The following is a 16,569-nucleotide window of genomic DNA, read 5'->3' as shown; positions in this document are numbered from 1 at the left end:
GTGTATGGATGTAAAATCTGGTGTGACTAATGGGTAGGGGATCCAATTCGAAGTGTTCCAAGGCCTGCGAAGGAAGGCCCAAATAGGTGAGGAACAACGAGACTGTAAGGCAAGGAACCAGGGAAGAGGAAGAACAAAGTAAGTTTGCTTTTGTTGGGACTCCCAAAATTATGGACAGAAGCCCGTAATATTCGTCGGCTTCCCCCTCATAAAAGAATTGCTACAGCACTTGGCACTTGCATTTGATCAATAGCCCAAAAGTTGAAAGACTAGCCCCTTCGGCCTTATATTCTACTATAACGGTAGAATTAGATTTAAAATTAGATTTTTAACGGTAGAATTAGATTTTTTTAATAATATTATATTTAATTTTAAATTTTTATCTTAACTCATCTCATCTCATTTATAAAAATAAATAAGACTTAAATAATTTAATAAGTTAACTTTTAAATATTTATTCAAAATATGCCATACTAATAATTGTGATTTGAAAAATATAATTTTATATATTATATCGCGGTTTTATTCTTATTATTTTACGACGGTGATAGTGATACTATTCATTACATTTTGAATTATTCTTCTTAAATAATTAGTGCATGATCGAAAAGAGAAAAAATATGTTACATTTACGATTGCTTAGGAAAAATAAAAATTTAAATAACAATAAATTTGTTTAGAAAAAAAAAATCAAATATATATATATATTTAATTACAAAGAAAAGCCACTCGCGCAGCCCGCTTAAGCTTTTTCCACGTTGTCCTGTCCCTGTCAAAGACTGAATCCACACCGCTTAAGCTTAGTCAGTTATGTCTTTAGTCTTTAACTCGACGACCGCTGACTTTTATCTTCCTTTCTTTGTCTGCTCTGCTGCATCTTCTTCCTTCTCCCTCCCTTCCTCCCACGTCCCCTCTTCTGCTTTTCCTTTTCTTTTTCTTTTTTTTCCTCCTTTATTCCCCCCACAAACCGCGTTTCCCGAGGGACTTTTCCGTAATATCTCTTTCAAAAACTGTCCACTCAATTGAATTCCTCGCTCCTCTTCTTTCTTCGTCTTCATCCCCTCGTATAGTCTATTATTATTGCTTCATTTTCCCAACCCTAATCTTTACCCTACCTTTCCTCGAATTCACGAAACCTTGATTTCAAGTACTGGTAATCATTAATCCAACCTCGACACCATGGAGGATAATGGTGAGGAAAAATTATTGGCTGTGGCGCGGCACATCGCCAAGACGCTGGGCCACAACGAAACCATGGCCGACGATATCTTGCAGATCTTCTCCAACTTCGACGGCAGGTTTTCTCGCGAGAAGCTTTCCGATAATATTGTGGACGACCACGATCACCATGACGACCATCCCAGGGGCTCCGTCGCCGCGCTCGAGCTCACTCTCAAGTCCCTCGACCGTCAGATCTCCCGTTACGTGGAGGCTGACCACCCGATCTGGGCCGACTCCGCTGATTCCGCGGCTTTTCTCGACACCATCGACGAGTTGATCGCCACCATCAGGGAGTGGACCCTTGTCTCTAGGCAGAAGGCCGTCGGCGCGTGCCTGGTACGCGCCCAGGACCTGATGCAGCAAGCCATGTTTCGTGCGGAGGACGAGTTCAGGTCCTTGATGGAAAGCGGTGGCGAGTCCTTTGAACTGAGTCGCGATTACCGAAACGGTGAGTCCACTGGAAACCTGTCCTTTGATTCAGAAGACGACGACGAAGGAGATATCGGAAACGGTGTGGACAACGAAATCCCTGTAGCGCACCCAATCACCGACTATGAAATAGTCATTGACGCGCTCCCCTCCGGTACGATCAAGGATCTCCACGAGATAGCTAAGCGTATGGTGGCAGCAGGGTTCGGCAAGGAGTGCTCGCACGTGTACAGTAGCTGCAGGCGCGAGTTCCTGGAGGAAAGCCTGTCCAGGTTAGGTTTGCAAAAGCTGAGCACCGAGGAAGTTCACAAGATGCCATGGCCAGACCTCGAGGACGAGATCGAACGGTGGATCAAGGCCGTTAATGTCTCGCTCCGTATCCTCTTCCCCAGCGAGCGACGGCTCTGCGACCGTGTCTTTGTTGGGCTCTCCTCCGCCGCTGACCTCTCCTTCATGGAGGTATGCCGAGGATCAACGATTCAGCTGCTGAATTTCGCCGACGCGGTCGCCATCCGGAGTCGATCGCCAGAGCGGTTGTTCAGAGTTCTGGACGTGTTCGAGAATTTGAAAGACCTAATGCCCGAGTTCGAGTTGGTGTTTTCTGATCAGTACTGTCTGGTTCTTCGTAACGAAGCCATAACGATTTGGAAGAGATTAGGAGAAGCAATCAGAGCTATTTTAATGGAATTGGAGAATTTGATCCGTCGGGACCCTGCAAAGGCACCAGTTCCCGGCGGCGGGCTCCATCCAATAACTCGGTACGTGATGAATTATCTTCGGGCTGCCTGTCGATCGCGCCGATCTCTCGAGCAAGTTTTCGACGAGAATGTGGTTCCACCTCCACCGCCTTCGAAGCTTAACAACAATCGAGGAGGATCTTCATCGTCTTCATTGTCGGTTCAGATGGCATGGATTATGGAGCTACTGGAGAGCAATTTGGAGGCCAAGTCGAAGATTTACAAGGACTCTGCCTTGTCCTATTTATTCATGATGAACAATGGGAGGTATATAGTTCATAAGGTCAAGGATAGTGAGCTCGCCTTGCTGTTAGGCGATGATTGGATTCGGAAACACACGGCCAAAATCCGGCAATGCCACGCCAATTACCAGCGAAGCTCGTGGAATAAGGTTCTAGGAGTGCTGAAGCTAGAAACTGGCTCGCAAGCTGCCAATGTTGCTGCAAGCACCATGAAAGATAGAATTAAGTTGTTCAACACCTCCTTTGAGGAGATATGTGATGTTCAATCTGGCTGGGTAGTTTACGATGATCAGATGAGGGAAGAGTTAAGGATCTCGGTGGTGAAGCTCTTGTTGCCAGCATATGGTAGCTTTATTGGAAGGCTCCGGAATGTCCCCGAGCTACGGAAGCATGTGGAGAGGCATATTAAGTTTGGCGCAGAGGAAATTGAGGCTCGCATTAACGGCCTGTTTCAGGGAAACACTGGATCAGCAGGTCGCCGGAAGTGAAGGTAAGCCACCACCTGTATGTAGCATCTTTGTGTTGGTGTCTACGAATGCTTATGTTGTATGAATGGTGATCGAATTATTTGTCTTCCTTATACCAGAAGTTTGTACCATATGTTAATGAAAATCATTGATGCTTGCCACATTGATATGAGTTGTTCTGAAATTAGGCTGTAAGTTTGTGTTCTAAATAGGTGTTTATATTAGTATGTTGGGAATTTATCTGATTTCTTGATTTGTAAGATGGTTAAAATCATATAAGATCTTATCCGCGAGGAAATTAATATGTTTTTTGTGAGAATTTTTAGGCCTAAGGGTGTAGTCCAAATGGATATCTACATTTATAAGTTTTACTAGATGATCATATTAGAGTAGGAACTTAAACGGTAGTCGGAGGAATATAGGTTACAGAGTCTCATATTACCAGTTAAGATTTTAACGAAGTATGTTGCGTGCTCATTAATTTGAAGTAGATACAATAAGGTTTTGCTGCCCATTTTAAGTCAAATTTGATAGACTGCGATCGGTTTCGTATTATGGATCTTGGTTTGTGCTTTATGGCATTTAACAATTAAAGAAAGAGATAATGCAAAGCCGAAAGGATTTGCAATTTAAAAGTTATTGAAGGTTGAAGGAGATTGCTTGCTTCTTCTTTCCATTGGTACATCCTACATTCAATAGAGAGGAATCTCCGCCAAGAAGAAAGTTACTTATTAAACTAAATTTTTTGGGAAAGGAAATGAGCTCTCTATATTTTCCCCTTTAAAATCTGTTTGACACCGAAGAAACGAAATTAAGGTTTTCCATGAAATGAGTGATTTGATTTGTATCATTGATTAGATCAAGGGCTCTGATAATTTGTTAGGCCGGGAAGGACTGTCTCCTCTAGGTACTTTTGGATATACTGGTATGCCGCTTGGCTCGGATGAATGCAGTCCCAAAACAAGAATTGGGAATCATTTGCACACATTAGAGATTTGTGATTACATAGTGGACCCGCTTCCACAAACCCAGTTCCACAGCACCCTCTGTTTGTTTCCACAAAGCCTGTTACACCACAACAACAAAATTATTAGTTTCCCCAAATTACACTTCCAGGAAACCTAGTGAAAACCCTACGAGGGGGGCCTTACCATATTTTTGTGGATTGTTGATCATGTCGATCAGCGGCTTATATATGTCTGCGTAGACGATTTTGCTTCCCGGAAGTGATTCCTGCAACGTAGGTAACAGTTTTGCGAGCTTCTGATTGTAAGATTGAGCATCTGAATTCTGTTCTTGCAAGCATGTTCTATCATGGGGATTCCCAAATTTTGCAGTTATTTGAACGGGCAGACAACCAATTGGAGGAAGCCCAGCTATAACCATTATACGCAATCCCAGCTGGTACAGTTCCTATAGATTTAAGTACAAAGATTTAGTTGTTAGCATCAGTATAATATTCATCTGCAAAACACGTGTTCCTTGGTTACATGGATGAAGAGGAGGATGCATGTTTTACCTGCACAAACTTTTGAATTCTTTGCTGCAGAAAATCCTGGTACTGACTGATGCTGAACTGGTTCCTCCTTGTGGGTATATCATAGAAGTTGAAACCAAAGTCGTTAGTTCCCGCACTAATCATGACTAAAGAACCACTAATTATCTTCATAACTTCGGCTTCCCCTGCAAACCCTTTAAGTCTTTCAATATAATTTCTGAAGTAATCAATCTGCTTTGACACTGGGATGACCCCAGATGCAGCACTTGTCAGATCATCGTACCCTGATCCGGCCGATGCAAAACAAACACCGGTGCGGAGTTCATCATTTGAAAGGTTTGGATCTAGATAGGGAGGAACATTCTCCTTGATCCCTAGGAAGCTTGCCACCGAGTCAGGAATGAGTTTTCCATTAGAAAACCTCCCTGTGGGAACATGATTGGGAAAGTCTTGACCATATGGGTAATGGTTCCCCCTGAAAAGGGTGACAACATAGTTGTTATTACCCGTATCCACCGTTGAATCACCAAATATTAGAATGGCTGGGAATTTTGGTGGGGTTGAGGCTCTGCATGTGTTGCCGATGATGGTTAGAACCTCTAGGAATATAATGAAGAGAGAAGAAGCTGACAAGAGTTTCATTTTTAATGGGTACGAATAACCTTGGTATATAGCTTAGCATATATATGCTTTAAAAAGAATAGAGCACTCAATTTTTTACCATTTTTAGTTTGGAGAACATATCTTAAGTACTGTGAGATTTGAGCTATATATGTCAAGTTATTTAACTCATTCTTATATTTAAGAGAAGCAATGTCATTTGTGATGTGCAGCATTGAATTTGTACAGCATTGTTTCTGAGTTGTACTTCTAGTTGGGTCTTTAAATCCAAGTTATGGCAGTCGAAATTTCAAGCTATTGTTATTGGGAGTGGAGGGGTTGCTTGTTTTTCAATTAATAATATGAGCATAGCCCAAAACCACTCGATCCCATTGACCCCACTTGGGCCGTTAAACTTGGGCCACCTATGACCGATTTCATCTCCTCTCTCTCTCTCTCTCTCTCTCTCTCTGAGCTTCTCTCCCAGAGCATTGCTGATGCTCTGGTCTCTGGAGGATAATAGGATAGATTCTCCTTTCCAGTTGCAGAGCTTCGAATCTTGAAGCGATTGTACTACCAATACACAATCCCGAGGCTTCCATGAATGACTCGCCGAATGCCATGCTTGATATTTCTTTAATTTAAGAAATAAGAAGGTGCACAATTTATGGGAAGCCATATTTTCATACTCAAAATTCAAATACAATCAGAACTTCTAACGCATTTAATTGATCTTTTTATACTATTGCCAAAAAAATAACCTTGAGAAGATGGAATACACATTTGGAGCATATATTGTGAAAGACTAAAAGGAGGCGAAAACCGAGCTTTCCCGGTCAATAAAGACTAGACTCCTAAGTCCTCTTTTGTTGTTGTTGCACCACCAAAACAGAAGCTTTACTGTCGAGATCTGTGGAGGTGAGCAAGTCTCCGATTATCCCCAACTCTGGGAACTCACTCCATTCCACAAGCCCTGAAGTCTGAGGGGAGTTTATGTTGTATCGTCTACCAACTATAATAAGGTCGTAGTCCTCCACCATAGAACGAATCATCAAAGCCGTCTGAGGCCCATCTTTCACAACCTCCTCCATGAATATCACATATTCTTTGCCTACATTGTTAAGTTTGACATCCCTCAGCACTTCAGAATCAGCCATTTCGTCCCAAGCATGGGGAGCAGAAGCACCACTCTCCTCGTTGCTTTGGGCAACAAAGTTAATCACAGTGAGGCTGATGCTGGAGTTGTTGGCCATGCGTTTGGCAAAAGTTAATGCCTCTCGATCATCATTGCCTCCGAGGAAGATCATGCCAACAGAAAAAGATGGCGACAACTCTGCTGAAACCACTAAGCTCTCGCCTAAATGGCCGCAATCGACCAGGATCCCGACGGAGCAGGGAGCCAGTTCAAGGACACTGCAATTGAAGGTCCTTATGGCACTGTCCTCCGATTCCAAAGAGCCGTCAATGTTCCATTTTCTGTGGAAGGGAAGTATTATGAAGGATGTGAGTCTTTCCAATGCAAAGCTGCATATGTCTTCGTACATGAACTTGGGTGGAGTGATTGCTGTGAAAACGTCTACCGATAGAGCACAAGGCTTGTACTGATGTTCGAAGTTATTGAAAGCGAGAACAACATTCTCTGAGTAGGATGCTTTGGGAAGACTCTTTTTCTGCATTTGGTGGGAGAAAAATATCGGGAATGCTCGGCCAATCAGTTCGATGAGGTGAAGCACATCAATGCTAAGGGGCTTTTCTGAAGATGGGCTCGAAGCTTCTAGTAGCTTGATTATGGCAGCAACATTATCAGGTCTGTGAATGCATACTTGGATTCGAAGGACCCCATCGTTTCTGCAATGTATAATATCTCGATCTTGGTAACTTGCATATTTTCTTGAAGGATCGTAGATGTGTTTCACCAAAATTGGCACAATAATTACATTCAATAGGATCGAAATAGTCGACATAGAGAATTCTCGGTCTGACACGGTTTCCACCTAAAATAAAATAAAAATAAAATCATCGGCTTTGCTTTTTTCAAGAGAACATGCATGCATGCATGCGAGTCTAGTCTACTGCTAAATATGATCGATCATGTCCTACAAGCATCTACTGTGCAATATCAATATATATATATATATATACATATATACTCATCATGTTTCTATAGGATCGATGTTTCGTTTGAGTACTACTACTAGTTCTTCCCGTATATCTTACATTAATTAAGAGTAATACAGTCATATAGTATATAAATAATCCTGTGCACTCATTTTTTTTTTTAAAAAAAAAAAAGTAGAATTCACTATTAAATTTTTTCATACAAGTCTCAGATTTTACAAAATTTTTTTAAATGAAATGAGAGAGACTTACACACTCTAGAATAGTACAAATAATTTCTCTACATTTAATACGCTCCTAGCTAATTACCCATGATAAAAATCGATCAAATCATCATCATATTGGCCAAAGAAAGAAAAAAGCAAAGTTGAAATACGGCAATGCTGTGGTTGTATACTTCAAAAATATTGGAAGAAATACGTACACTTTTTTTTTTTAAATTTTTAAATTTTTATCTGCAATTGCACCTCTAATTAATTTGGTTCTTACCTCTAATTAATTTGGTTCTTACATTAATTTGCTTCGCATGAAACTATCAAAACTACTGTCATAATATTACACATTCAAACTATCTAAACTACTGTATATAATATTTATGATTCGTAATTAAGTGCGTAGATATATGAGGTATATATGTACACGAGAAATTTTATTTATAGTCTTAAGTAGGGGATTGTGTAGTCTCATTGATGAATAAGACTAAAATGAAAAAAAATATCATTTGAAAAAGAATATTATTGTAATTTTAATTTTTTTTAAATATAACTATATGAATTTACATGAATAATTTCTAAATAGATACTATACGTAGACTAAGGATAGGTTTGGAATGTGAGATGAGAATTTTGTATTTTGTTTTGAAGTTTAAAATAATATGTTTTAATATTATTATTATTTTGAGATTTAAAAAAAATGTATTAAGATTTGAAAAAGTTAAATTATTTATTATATTTTATATGAGAATTTGAAAAATGTGTAATAATAATATGAGATGATATAAAAATTTTATATTTTATCTTGTACCCCAAACCTGCCCTAACTTATATCTACACTGAATTCAATTAGAAGAGAAGGGGAATTTCCAAATTTTCTAGGATAAAAACAACGGTGACAATTAATAAAGATTGGAAATGCGGTAAATAATAATTACCTGCAGGTTATCTCTGAATGCAGCATAGAAGGACAGCTGGACAACACCTTTGGAACACATAACGAGAGTGAGTGCAAGAGCATCCTTTAGGGGCATTTTATAGCAGACGTGAGGAACAAAACACACCACCATTTTGCCCACAAAAGTAGCAACAATTATGGCAACATTGGGTGTCATGAAGTTGCCAATGGAATTGGTGATTAAACGAAGATCCGTTCTCATCCCGCACGTAGTCACAAAGAGTGGATGCAACACATTTTCAGTGAAGCTGTGAAATTTGTGAACAAGAGCTGACCCCAAAGGAGGTCCATCTGGAATTGCCAAACCCATAACAAAAGGTCCAAAGAAGAAGGACATCTGATATAAATGAGAAAGCAATCCGGATCCAAACATTATCAGCACGATGACGAGAATGTATATGCCTTTGACAGGCCTACCTTTCGGTGTCTGGCGCACAACCCAAAACATTGCTGGTCTTAAGGCATAAGTAACGATCAAAATATAGAGAATGCTCGATCCAATACCGATAAAAGCGAGATAGATACCCGTCTCCTTGCTAGCAGATGTCACTGTGGAAACAACAATAAGAAACATGCTTAACAGGTCGCTGACCAATGCTGAAGATAGGGCTAATTGACCAAGCTCAGAATTTAGGATCTTGAGGTGCTCCAGAAGGTAAGCAACAACCGGAAATGGAGTCATACAATGTATTGTTGTTAGAGATGGAAGGGTGAACGCTTCTTCATCTGTTAGCCATGATCTACTGAATCTTATTTGCATTGACCAGCCAATTAGCAAAGGCACCAACATGCTAGCAATACCGATCCACAACGCTTTTCTTCCCATTCTATTTATCACTCTCATATCCATTTTCACCCCACTTAGGAAAAAAAAGAGTGTGTGACCAAAGAAAGCCAGCACGCCAAGTGCTTCTTGACTTCTAATGGAAAACAAAGCCTCGAATATTTTGAAGCGCCCCAGGAGGGATGGACCGAGGATTATGCCAGCCTGCAGATCATTAATTCACATTTTATATATATATATATATAATATCTTCCTATATCTTAAAAGCATTTATAATGTGAATAGTAATAAAAAGTAAGTACTGTTCATGTTAAAAGCCAACAGTAATGAACAATTATTACTGTTTAAAAGCCGATAGTAATGAATAGTTATTATTGTTCACGTTAAAAGCCGACAGTAATGAACAATAATTGGAAAAATTAAGATTTGAAACTTTAAATCTCAACCCTTCATCTTGAATCTCCAGAATTGATCCAATAATAGAGGTTAAAACATTAAAAATAAACAAACTTAAAATAGATAATTAAAATATAAATTCAACTTTAATTTATAAAATACTAATATTTTATCATTAAATAAAAAATAGAGTTTTGTTAAATATTTTTAAGAGAATAAAATCATATAAATAATTAGAGTTTTTAATATAATTTAAATCTCATAATATTCTTCATTAACTAAAATCATTTAAATAAAATGATTTTTTAGTGCTCTATGAGTCATTGAGTAGTGTGATTAAATTCTACAATTCATATATTTTGTTAAGAAAACTATTGCTAAAATATCCAAAATCTTTTAATTTTCATATTACTCATACTACTGTAACATTTTGTTATCATTATGATGCTTGTTAAAATTTATTTTTCTACTCCTGTACATTAAATTATTGACTAATTAATTTTATTTAAAAAACATATTATTTTTATATTTTGTGGATATTAGTCATTAGGAAAACGTGCATTGCACGTCATTCATTGCTAGTGTATATATATATATATATATATATATATATATTCACTTCAATTGGATCAAACATATAAATATATATTATAAATACGGAGATGATCAGGAAGTGGAAGATCAAAATACTTACAATAAGTTGTGAGGTGAATGGAGGGACTCCAAGAGGCTTGAGAATGTAATGGGAGGTTTGCGTGATGGCAAAAATAAGAATAATCTGCAGCTCAAGCTGTGGCAATGAAAATTGCATTGTCCCGAAAGAAAAGTCGGTCCTGAAACCTGCTGAATTCACCTTGCAGGGAACCTCAACGCATTCTTTTAAGGTGATAGGGCTGCTTATATTAAAAGATAATAAGGGCGATCCAAAGCTGGACGGCGGTGGAGCTAACATTTGTCCTGCCATGCATGCGGCCGGGGGCGTACTGGGTTTGATCTAATTCTTCTTATCTCATCTTGCTAGCAGCTCTCCTTCTTCCCTCCCACAAATCAATTGATTGTGAAAAAAAAAATGGGGTTGAGAACGAAAGAAACAAATAAAAAAAGCAAAACTCTATGATCTATTACTCCATGCATGCATGCACGAACTAAGAATATCAATAAACTCGACCCCCGAAAGGCAGGCCTAGCTATTTTTGGGGCAAGTACAGGTTATGGCACCAACTAACCTCCAGGTACTTAATTGGCCATTGAAAATAGTCAAACAGACAGTCAAGATCATCTGCATATACAAGATCTGTACGTACGTATATCACTTAGTGCATGGGTTAGCTAGCTGGCTGCGCTCAGGAACATTCCATGCATATATATATATATATAGACATATATGTCTAGCTATTTCATGACTTGGAATTAAATCTTTGAAAACTAATATATATTTAGTTGCAAACCTTCAATATTATTGACAATATATGACGGGTCAATCGGTTCTAGAACGAGGTTTTTTATCGTGACATATATATATATATATACACACTTCTTTGAAAGATCATTAAATATTAGATCATTAGATTGAATTCTTTTCCCCTTTAGTTCATCAATTTGTTAAGATATAAATTTAATCATATATAAAATTTATATTTTTCCATCAACTTAAATTTTTAGATATATATGTGATGATTTTACATGATACATATAAATCAAAGTAGAAATGTTCAAGCTGCTGATTTGACTTTGCATTAGTGACTTGGACCATACGTGAGGTGAGTGTTAACATATAAAATTAAGTTATTTTTTTAGACAAGTGGCAATATTTTCACATTAACATGCTTTAACTTTTTTGTATTAGCTAGGCAATATATTGCTTTCCCACGAAGTAGCATACCCACCCTTTGCTTATTTATGGTTCAAATATAGAAATTCAAACCTCTTCCCTTCTAGATTTTGTACTGAAAGAATTTCCGAAATGAGTGCGCACATAGAAAATTCAAACCTTTTTCTTTCTAGATTTTGTACTGAAAGAATTTCCAAAATGAGTGAAAAAAATCTGCTCATAAATCCAGCTGTCAAATCACCTATATATGTGTGTGTGTGTCCTTTACGAATTAAGCTAATGATCATCAGATTTAGTAATGAATTCTTGGAATAAATTGAAAAGTATAAGAAATTACATACATACATACTTAAATTAAGGGGTGAGCTAAAATGACTCTAATATTTGTTCGACCCAAATCATGCCATATCTCTCTCTCAAATCTTGCTACAAAATACGAGATTATTTAAATTTTCACCTACGTACGTAGATAAAGCTGAGATCCCAATGTACAGATAATAAGCAACTAATTAGGAACATATATAACAAAGAAAACAATTTCTTTATCAAACCTTATGATTTGATAAATGTTTGTAATCATTTTTATCTCAATGAAGATGTTGGTTGTTATAAAAAAAAAAAAAAAAAAAAAAAAAGAAAAAAAAAAAAGAAAAAATCCTAAGCACCTCCTATCTCTTGTAAAAAATCAAGAGTTTCAAATTTGATTTTCGTCCGGAGGGGGAGGAGGCATCAGTTTCCTCCCCCTTCTCCATCTTCTTCCTTCCTTCCTTCTTCCATTCACCTCCACCTTGTCTATTAAGGTTTATTTTGCTTAGTTTTATTTTACTTTCTTCAATGTTGAAACAGATAGATCAACAATTTTCCGTCAACTCCCAAGAGACACGTACGGTATAAGCAGATTCATAGGTCGAAAATTGTTCGGAGGAAAGTAGTGGTTTTGCAAAAATTACCGCGCTTGGTTCTCACGTGCTACCCCTTTCAACAGCTTTTCTTGACACACGTACTAGATCACCAGACTCGCCATCACTAGATATTTTAGATATGACCTTTGTGGCTGAAAAGAGATAAGTGTGTTGTCTTCATAAGCTGTCACAAATTCTAAAGTCTATTGGAGTTGGTCAAAACTGTAATCCGTTCTTTTTGCATCTAGCTTACTCATTCCTTTTTCGTTTCCTTATTGTTAATTAAAGAAAAAAGTTTGTCTCTCCGACGTTTGTTTGTAGAAGTTGAGTCATTTCTTTCTATAAAGAGTGAGATTGACTCTCTGTTTAGGCAAAGAGTGTTGTCTCTTGGACGTTTGTATGTAAAGAGTATCAACAATAGTGAAGACCAGACCAATCATAAAAGGAAATAGTGTACTAGTGGAATTTCAAATGCATTATTTTAGTTTATAATGTCATGTGTGATATGGGGATATCCCAGAATCCGGTTATGAATGTAAGTTTCTCTGATAAATGAATGATGACAGTTTTCCTTAAAAAAAATTAGGAACATATATAACAAAATTCATCCCAATGTACAAATAATTAGTAGCATGTAGATTTTAATCAAACCATAAGATCATCTCGTTTGGTTACACAAACCAAACTGTCTCATCTCATATCGTCATTATAACTTTCTTAAACTACAATATAAAATATAATAAACAATTCAATTTTTTCAAATTCTAAAATAAAAATAATATTAAAAAATAATATTTTAATAATATTTTATTCAACTTTCAATTTTTATCTCATCTCATCTCATCTCATCTGTGTAACCAATGGCCAAAATTTAAAATATACTATGTGATGACCCGCTCATTATATTCAATCTGAAAGATATTCAAAAATTACAAATTAGAACTGGGACGGGCCGGTCTGGTGCCATTTTGAAGCTCGATCACTTCCAAATTAAATTATTTAATACCACATGGACTTAATCCTAAAAAAAAACACACACATGAAGTCAATAGCAAATGGACATGAGCACAAGCTATGTCACAAAAAAATTGATATCAAATCTTATATATCAATGTACATAAATATTGAGTACGTACATTTAAATGTCACTTCACACTAGCAACCCCTCATGATCTTTAAAAAATAAAGTAAAAAAGATTTATCCTATTTGTAAGCTAGTATGTAAAGTACACAAATTTTATTTGTAAGAAAGTTATTTATTTGTAAATCAAATTTTGTAATGTCAACCACATGGAAGGTGTGTGCTTTATACACCGACTTACAAATATAATTTTTCAAAAATAAAAAAACAAAGTGAGAGTCTAAGGCCGGTTTGTTTGAAAAAAGTTTCAATCCCAAAATTCTTATTCTATGTATCTCTTTCTCAAACATTACTCAAACACAAATATTTTCAAACTAATCATAACAAATTTTTTAAACTAATCACTACAATTTTCCTAAACTTTCAAACAAAAAATAAAAAATAATTCAAAAATTTTAAATCTAAAAATAAAAATAATATTAAAAAATTATATTCTAACAATATTTTAACTTTGTAATATTTTTTTATTCAACTTTTTTCTCTTCTTTCTCAAAATTTCATAAAATATTAACTCAAATTATTTCATTACTATTAATAAACTATCTCATTACCATTCACAAAATTTTCATTTTATATCGTCTTACTCCTCAAACTTATCTACCACCGGATCAGAGGGGTTGGATCCTCGCAAGCCACCTCCATAAGACCGGACCCTATTCATGCGACCACTCTCGTAGGGATCCGTCATCCGACACCAACCTGGCCTTAAAGTCTTAAATTATGGCTGTTAATATTTTTTGGGGAAAAAAAAATATTGTTGTCTTTTAGGGAACTTTTATATGTTCTTAAAATTTCAATAAGCCCAAAATCAGCCTAAGATTGCATGCATCTCTTTCATCTATAAAAGTATAAAACTTCGAGCAATCTCTACTCGATCGACTTAGCCCTGCGGTGGTTGTGCTAATCATCTATATCTCCTAGCTGCCTCTAATATTGTATTTGAAGCCACACCAAAATTAATAATCTAGGACTATGTGCTTAAATATTTAATTCAATTATATATATATGATATTAATACAGCTCGAGTCACGGGTACACTTTTGTTTTTTTCTTTTAACATATAATTGCTAGCTAACAAATTTTATCGTGGAAAAATCTCTTGGGAGATCCTATTTGATGTCCGGAAACATAAACCAAAATATAAAATTATAATTTTAAACCCTATAAAATATATATATATATATATATATATATATTGATATATATCTCACCTACCATAGATTTCGCGATTGAAAAATCTTATAAAAATTTGCTACAAATCTGAAAATAAAATCATGACAAGTTTTGTTGTCTATGCTCGTACGAATAGAAATGGCTTGTAAAAAGCTTGAATTAACAAAACAGATCATATGTGCTGGTCCAAAAAGTTCTGGTTGATGATTTAGTGCTATTAATTCTCACCAATATATTATTAGAAGGATCATAAAAACTTTGGCTGAGCGAGGAGGAAAAACTGTAGTGTATTTCATTGCATTGCTGGTGTAGATCAATTAATTACTTTATATTTCGTCTCAAAAGACCCCATTTTCATCTCAAAAAATTTTTTGAAAAAAAAAACAATTCGTCTCTAAGTTGTCTCAAAAAGCCGTCTCAAAAGGTCTTTTGGGATGAAATTTGATTTTCATCTCAAAAAAATACTTTTGGGGACAAAATTTGCCGGAACTAGTCGAATTAGTTCGAATAAGAATTTTTTTCTAAGACGTAACATTTTCGTCCCAGAAACACATTCGAATGGAATCACCAACCTGAACTGTTCAAACTATATAGAAACTTGATTCAAATGATCGAATAGATTTGATCATGTTCGAACTAACAGAGTGTTTGAACACAATTAATATGAACAATTGCTGCCAGTTTAAATATAAAATGACTATTTGAACGGGAGTTCGTTCGAACTCTAGGTTTTGCAGTTCGAACAGATCGACTGGATTTTTCTCAGGTTGTTCGAATGGTTTTATTTTCCGGTTCAAACACAAGGTAAAAAGATTTACCGTTCGAACTGAGTATTTTCCGTTTGAACGGTACTCATTGTACATAATTGATTTTAATTAAAAATATGATATTAATATTAAATAATATAATTGAAACATCACATTTGTTCAAATGTTCTGGGATAGAATAATAAAAAGACAATTAAAAAAAAAATAAGTTATAGGATTGTGGTGGTGACATAGAGTTTTGGGACATCATTGATTGCCATTGTTCAAACATTTTCTGGGATTGAACCTCCAGCTTCTTCTGCATGTTTTCTTCTAATCTCGCCTTTAATTCCGCTGTTTAATCTAATCGGGTCAACAACTCTTTTTCCTTGGATCTCAAATGTTCTATCTCAGGCCTTGCTTCCTCTAATTCTTGAGTTTTGTCATTCAGTCTGACTTGAGAAGAGAATGATGATGTTGATGATGACTTCACACAACGTCCTAAGCTCCTCAAATATCCAGAACGTGGTCCAAGAACTTGAGAAAATATCTGAGCATCGTTGACAAATGATTCATCAGATGGATCTGTAGCAGTTTTCTTAAATGATATCATCTTGTCCTACAAAAAAAAAAAAAAAATTTAAAATTAGTATAAGTAAAAAAAAATAGTATTAGACAATTGAATTAAAAAAAATTTAAATTTACATAATTTGCTTCTACTTTGGGACTGGTCCAAACACCATCACAATTTTTATGTATTTTAGCATATAATTAGGTCAGATTATAGTCAGTAGGACTTTCTTCTTGCTGCAAAAGGACAATCTATATTAGAACTTAAATCAGAAAAGTATATATGTTAACATTTAACAGGGACTAATATAACGTTACTATTTTTTTAGATAAACGATGAAAAGATCGAGAACCCGCATAATGATGTATCGTTAAATTTGATTTATTTAATTTGTTCGCAATACTCCGTTGCTAAAAAAGAAGGAAAAACATTATGTCTATATGTTTAATATATTTATCATATACTATAAAAAAGATAATTACCTGATAAGTAGGATCTTCAAACATATCACAAACCTTTTCCTATTCGTTTGGTGACATTGTT

The 16,569-nt window shown here is 36.0% G+C and overlaps 3 protein-coding genes across 3 annotated transcripts; 1 reads left to right on the top strand and 2 right to left on the bottom strand.

Annotated features, from left to right (window-relative positions):
• Window positions 1-733: 733 nt before the first annotated feature.
• LOC108996940 (exocyst complex component EXO70B1-like) lies at window positions 734-3,400 on the top strand. The gene has a single exon (XM_018972986.2). The coding sequence runs from the start codon at window positions 1,180-1,182 to the stop codon at window positions 3,115-3,117; it is 1,938 nt and encodes a 645-aa protein (XP_018828531.1). The 5' UTR covers window positions 734-1,179; the 3' UTR covers window positions 3,118-3,400.
• Window positions 3,401-3,877: 477 nt separating this feature from the next.
• LOC108996941 (GDSL esterase/lipase At2g31550) lies at window positions 3,878-5,494 on the bottom strand. The gene is made up of 3 exons (XM_018972987.2): window positions 4,616-5,494; window positions 4,248-4,509; window positions 3,878-4,161 (listed from the first exon to the last, which is right to left on the bottom strand). The coding sequence occupies exons 1-3, from the start codon at window positions 5,234-5,236 to the stop codon at window positions 3,956-3,958; spliced, it is 1,089 nt and encodes a 362-aa protein (XP_018828532.1). The 5' UTR covers window positions 5,237-5,494; the 3' UTR covers window positions 3,878-3,955.
• Window positions 5,495-5,978: 484 nt separating this feature from the next.
• Window positions 5,979-9,332, bottom strand: LOC108996886 (cation/H(+) antiporter 4-like). Its single transcript, XM_035685361.1, has 2 exons — window positions 8,463-9,332; window positions 5,979-7,188 (listed from the first exon to the last, which is right to left on the bottom strand). Exons 1-2 carry the CDS (start codon window positions 9,330-9,332, stop codon window positions 6,049-6,051), a joined length of 2,010 nt encoding a protein of 669 aa, XP_035541254.1. The 3' UTR covers window positions 5,979-6,048.
• Window positions 9,333-16,569: the final 7,237 nt, after the last annotated feature.

The sequence above is a fragment of the Juglans regia genome, chromosome 14, assembly GCF_001411555.2.
Source record: "Juglans regia cultivar Chandler chromosome 14, Walnut 2.0, whole genome shotgun sequence".
Lineage (NCBI taxonomy): Eukaryota > Viridiplantae > Streptophyta > Magnoliopsida > Fagales > Juglandaceae > Juglans > Juglans regia.
The sequence above is the reverse complement of the archived record's forward strand: the minus strand, read 5'-3'. Positions and strand labels throughout refer to the sequence as shown.

What these genes read in the sequence shown, in the direction of transcription:
- LOC108996940 (XM_018972986.2), top strand. Translation starts at nt 1,180, where the DNA reads ATGGAGGATAATGGTGAGGAAAAATTATTGGCTGTGGCGCGGCACATC.
- LOC108996941 (XM_018972987.2), bottom strand. Translation starts at nt 5,236, where the DNA reads ATGAAACTCTTGTCAGCTTCTTCTCTCTTCATTATATTCCTAGAGGTT. An exon ending in GAATTCAAAAGTTTGTGCAG is followed by an intron (nt 4,510 to 4,615) that starts GTAAAACATGCA and finishes TTAAATCTATAG; the next exon opens with GAACTGTACCAGCTGGGATT. An exon ending in CAACAATCCACAAAAATATG is followed by an intron (nt 4,162 to 4,247) that starts GTAAGGCCCCCC and finishes GTGGTGTAACAG; the next exon opens with GCTTTGTGGAAACAAACAGA.
- LOC108996886 (XM_035685361.1), bottom strand. Translation starts at nt 9,332, where the DNA reads ATGGATATGAGAGTGATAAATAGAATGGGAAGAAAAGCGTTGTGGATC. An exon ending in CATTCAGAGATAACCTGCAG is followed by an intron (nt 7,189 to 8,462) that starts GTAATTATTATT and finishes ATTTTATTTTAG; the next exon opens with GTGGAAACCGTGTCAGACCG.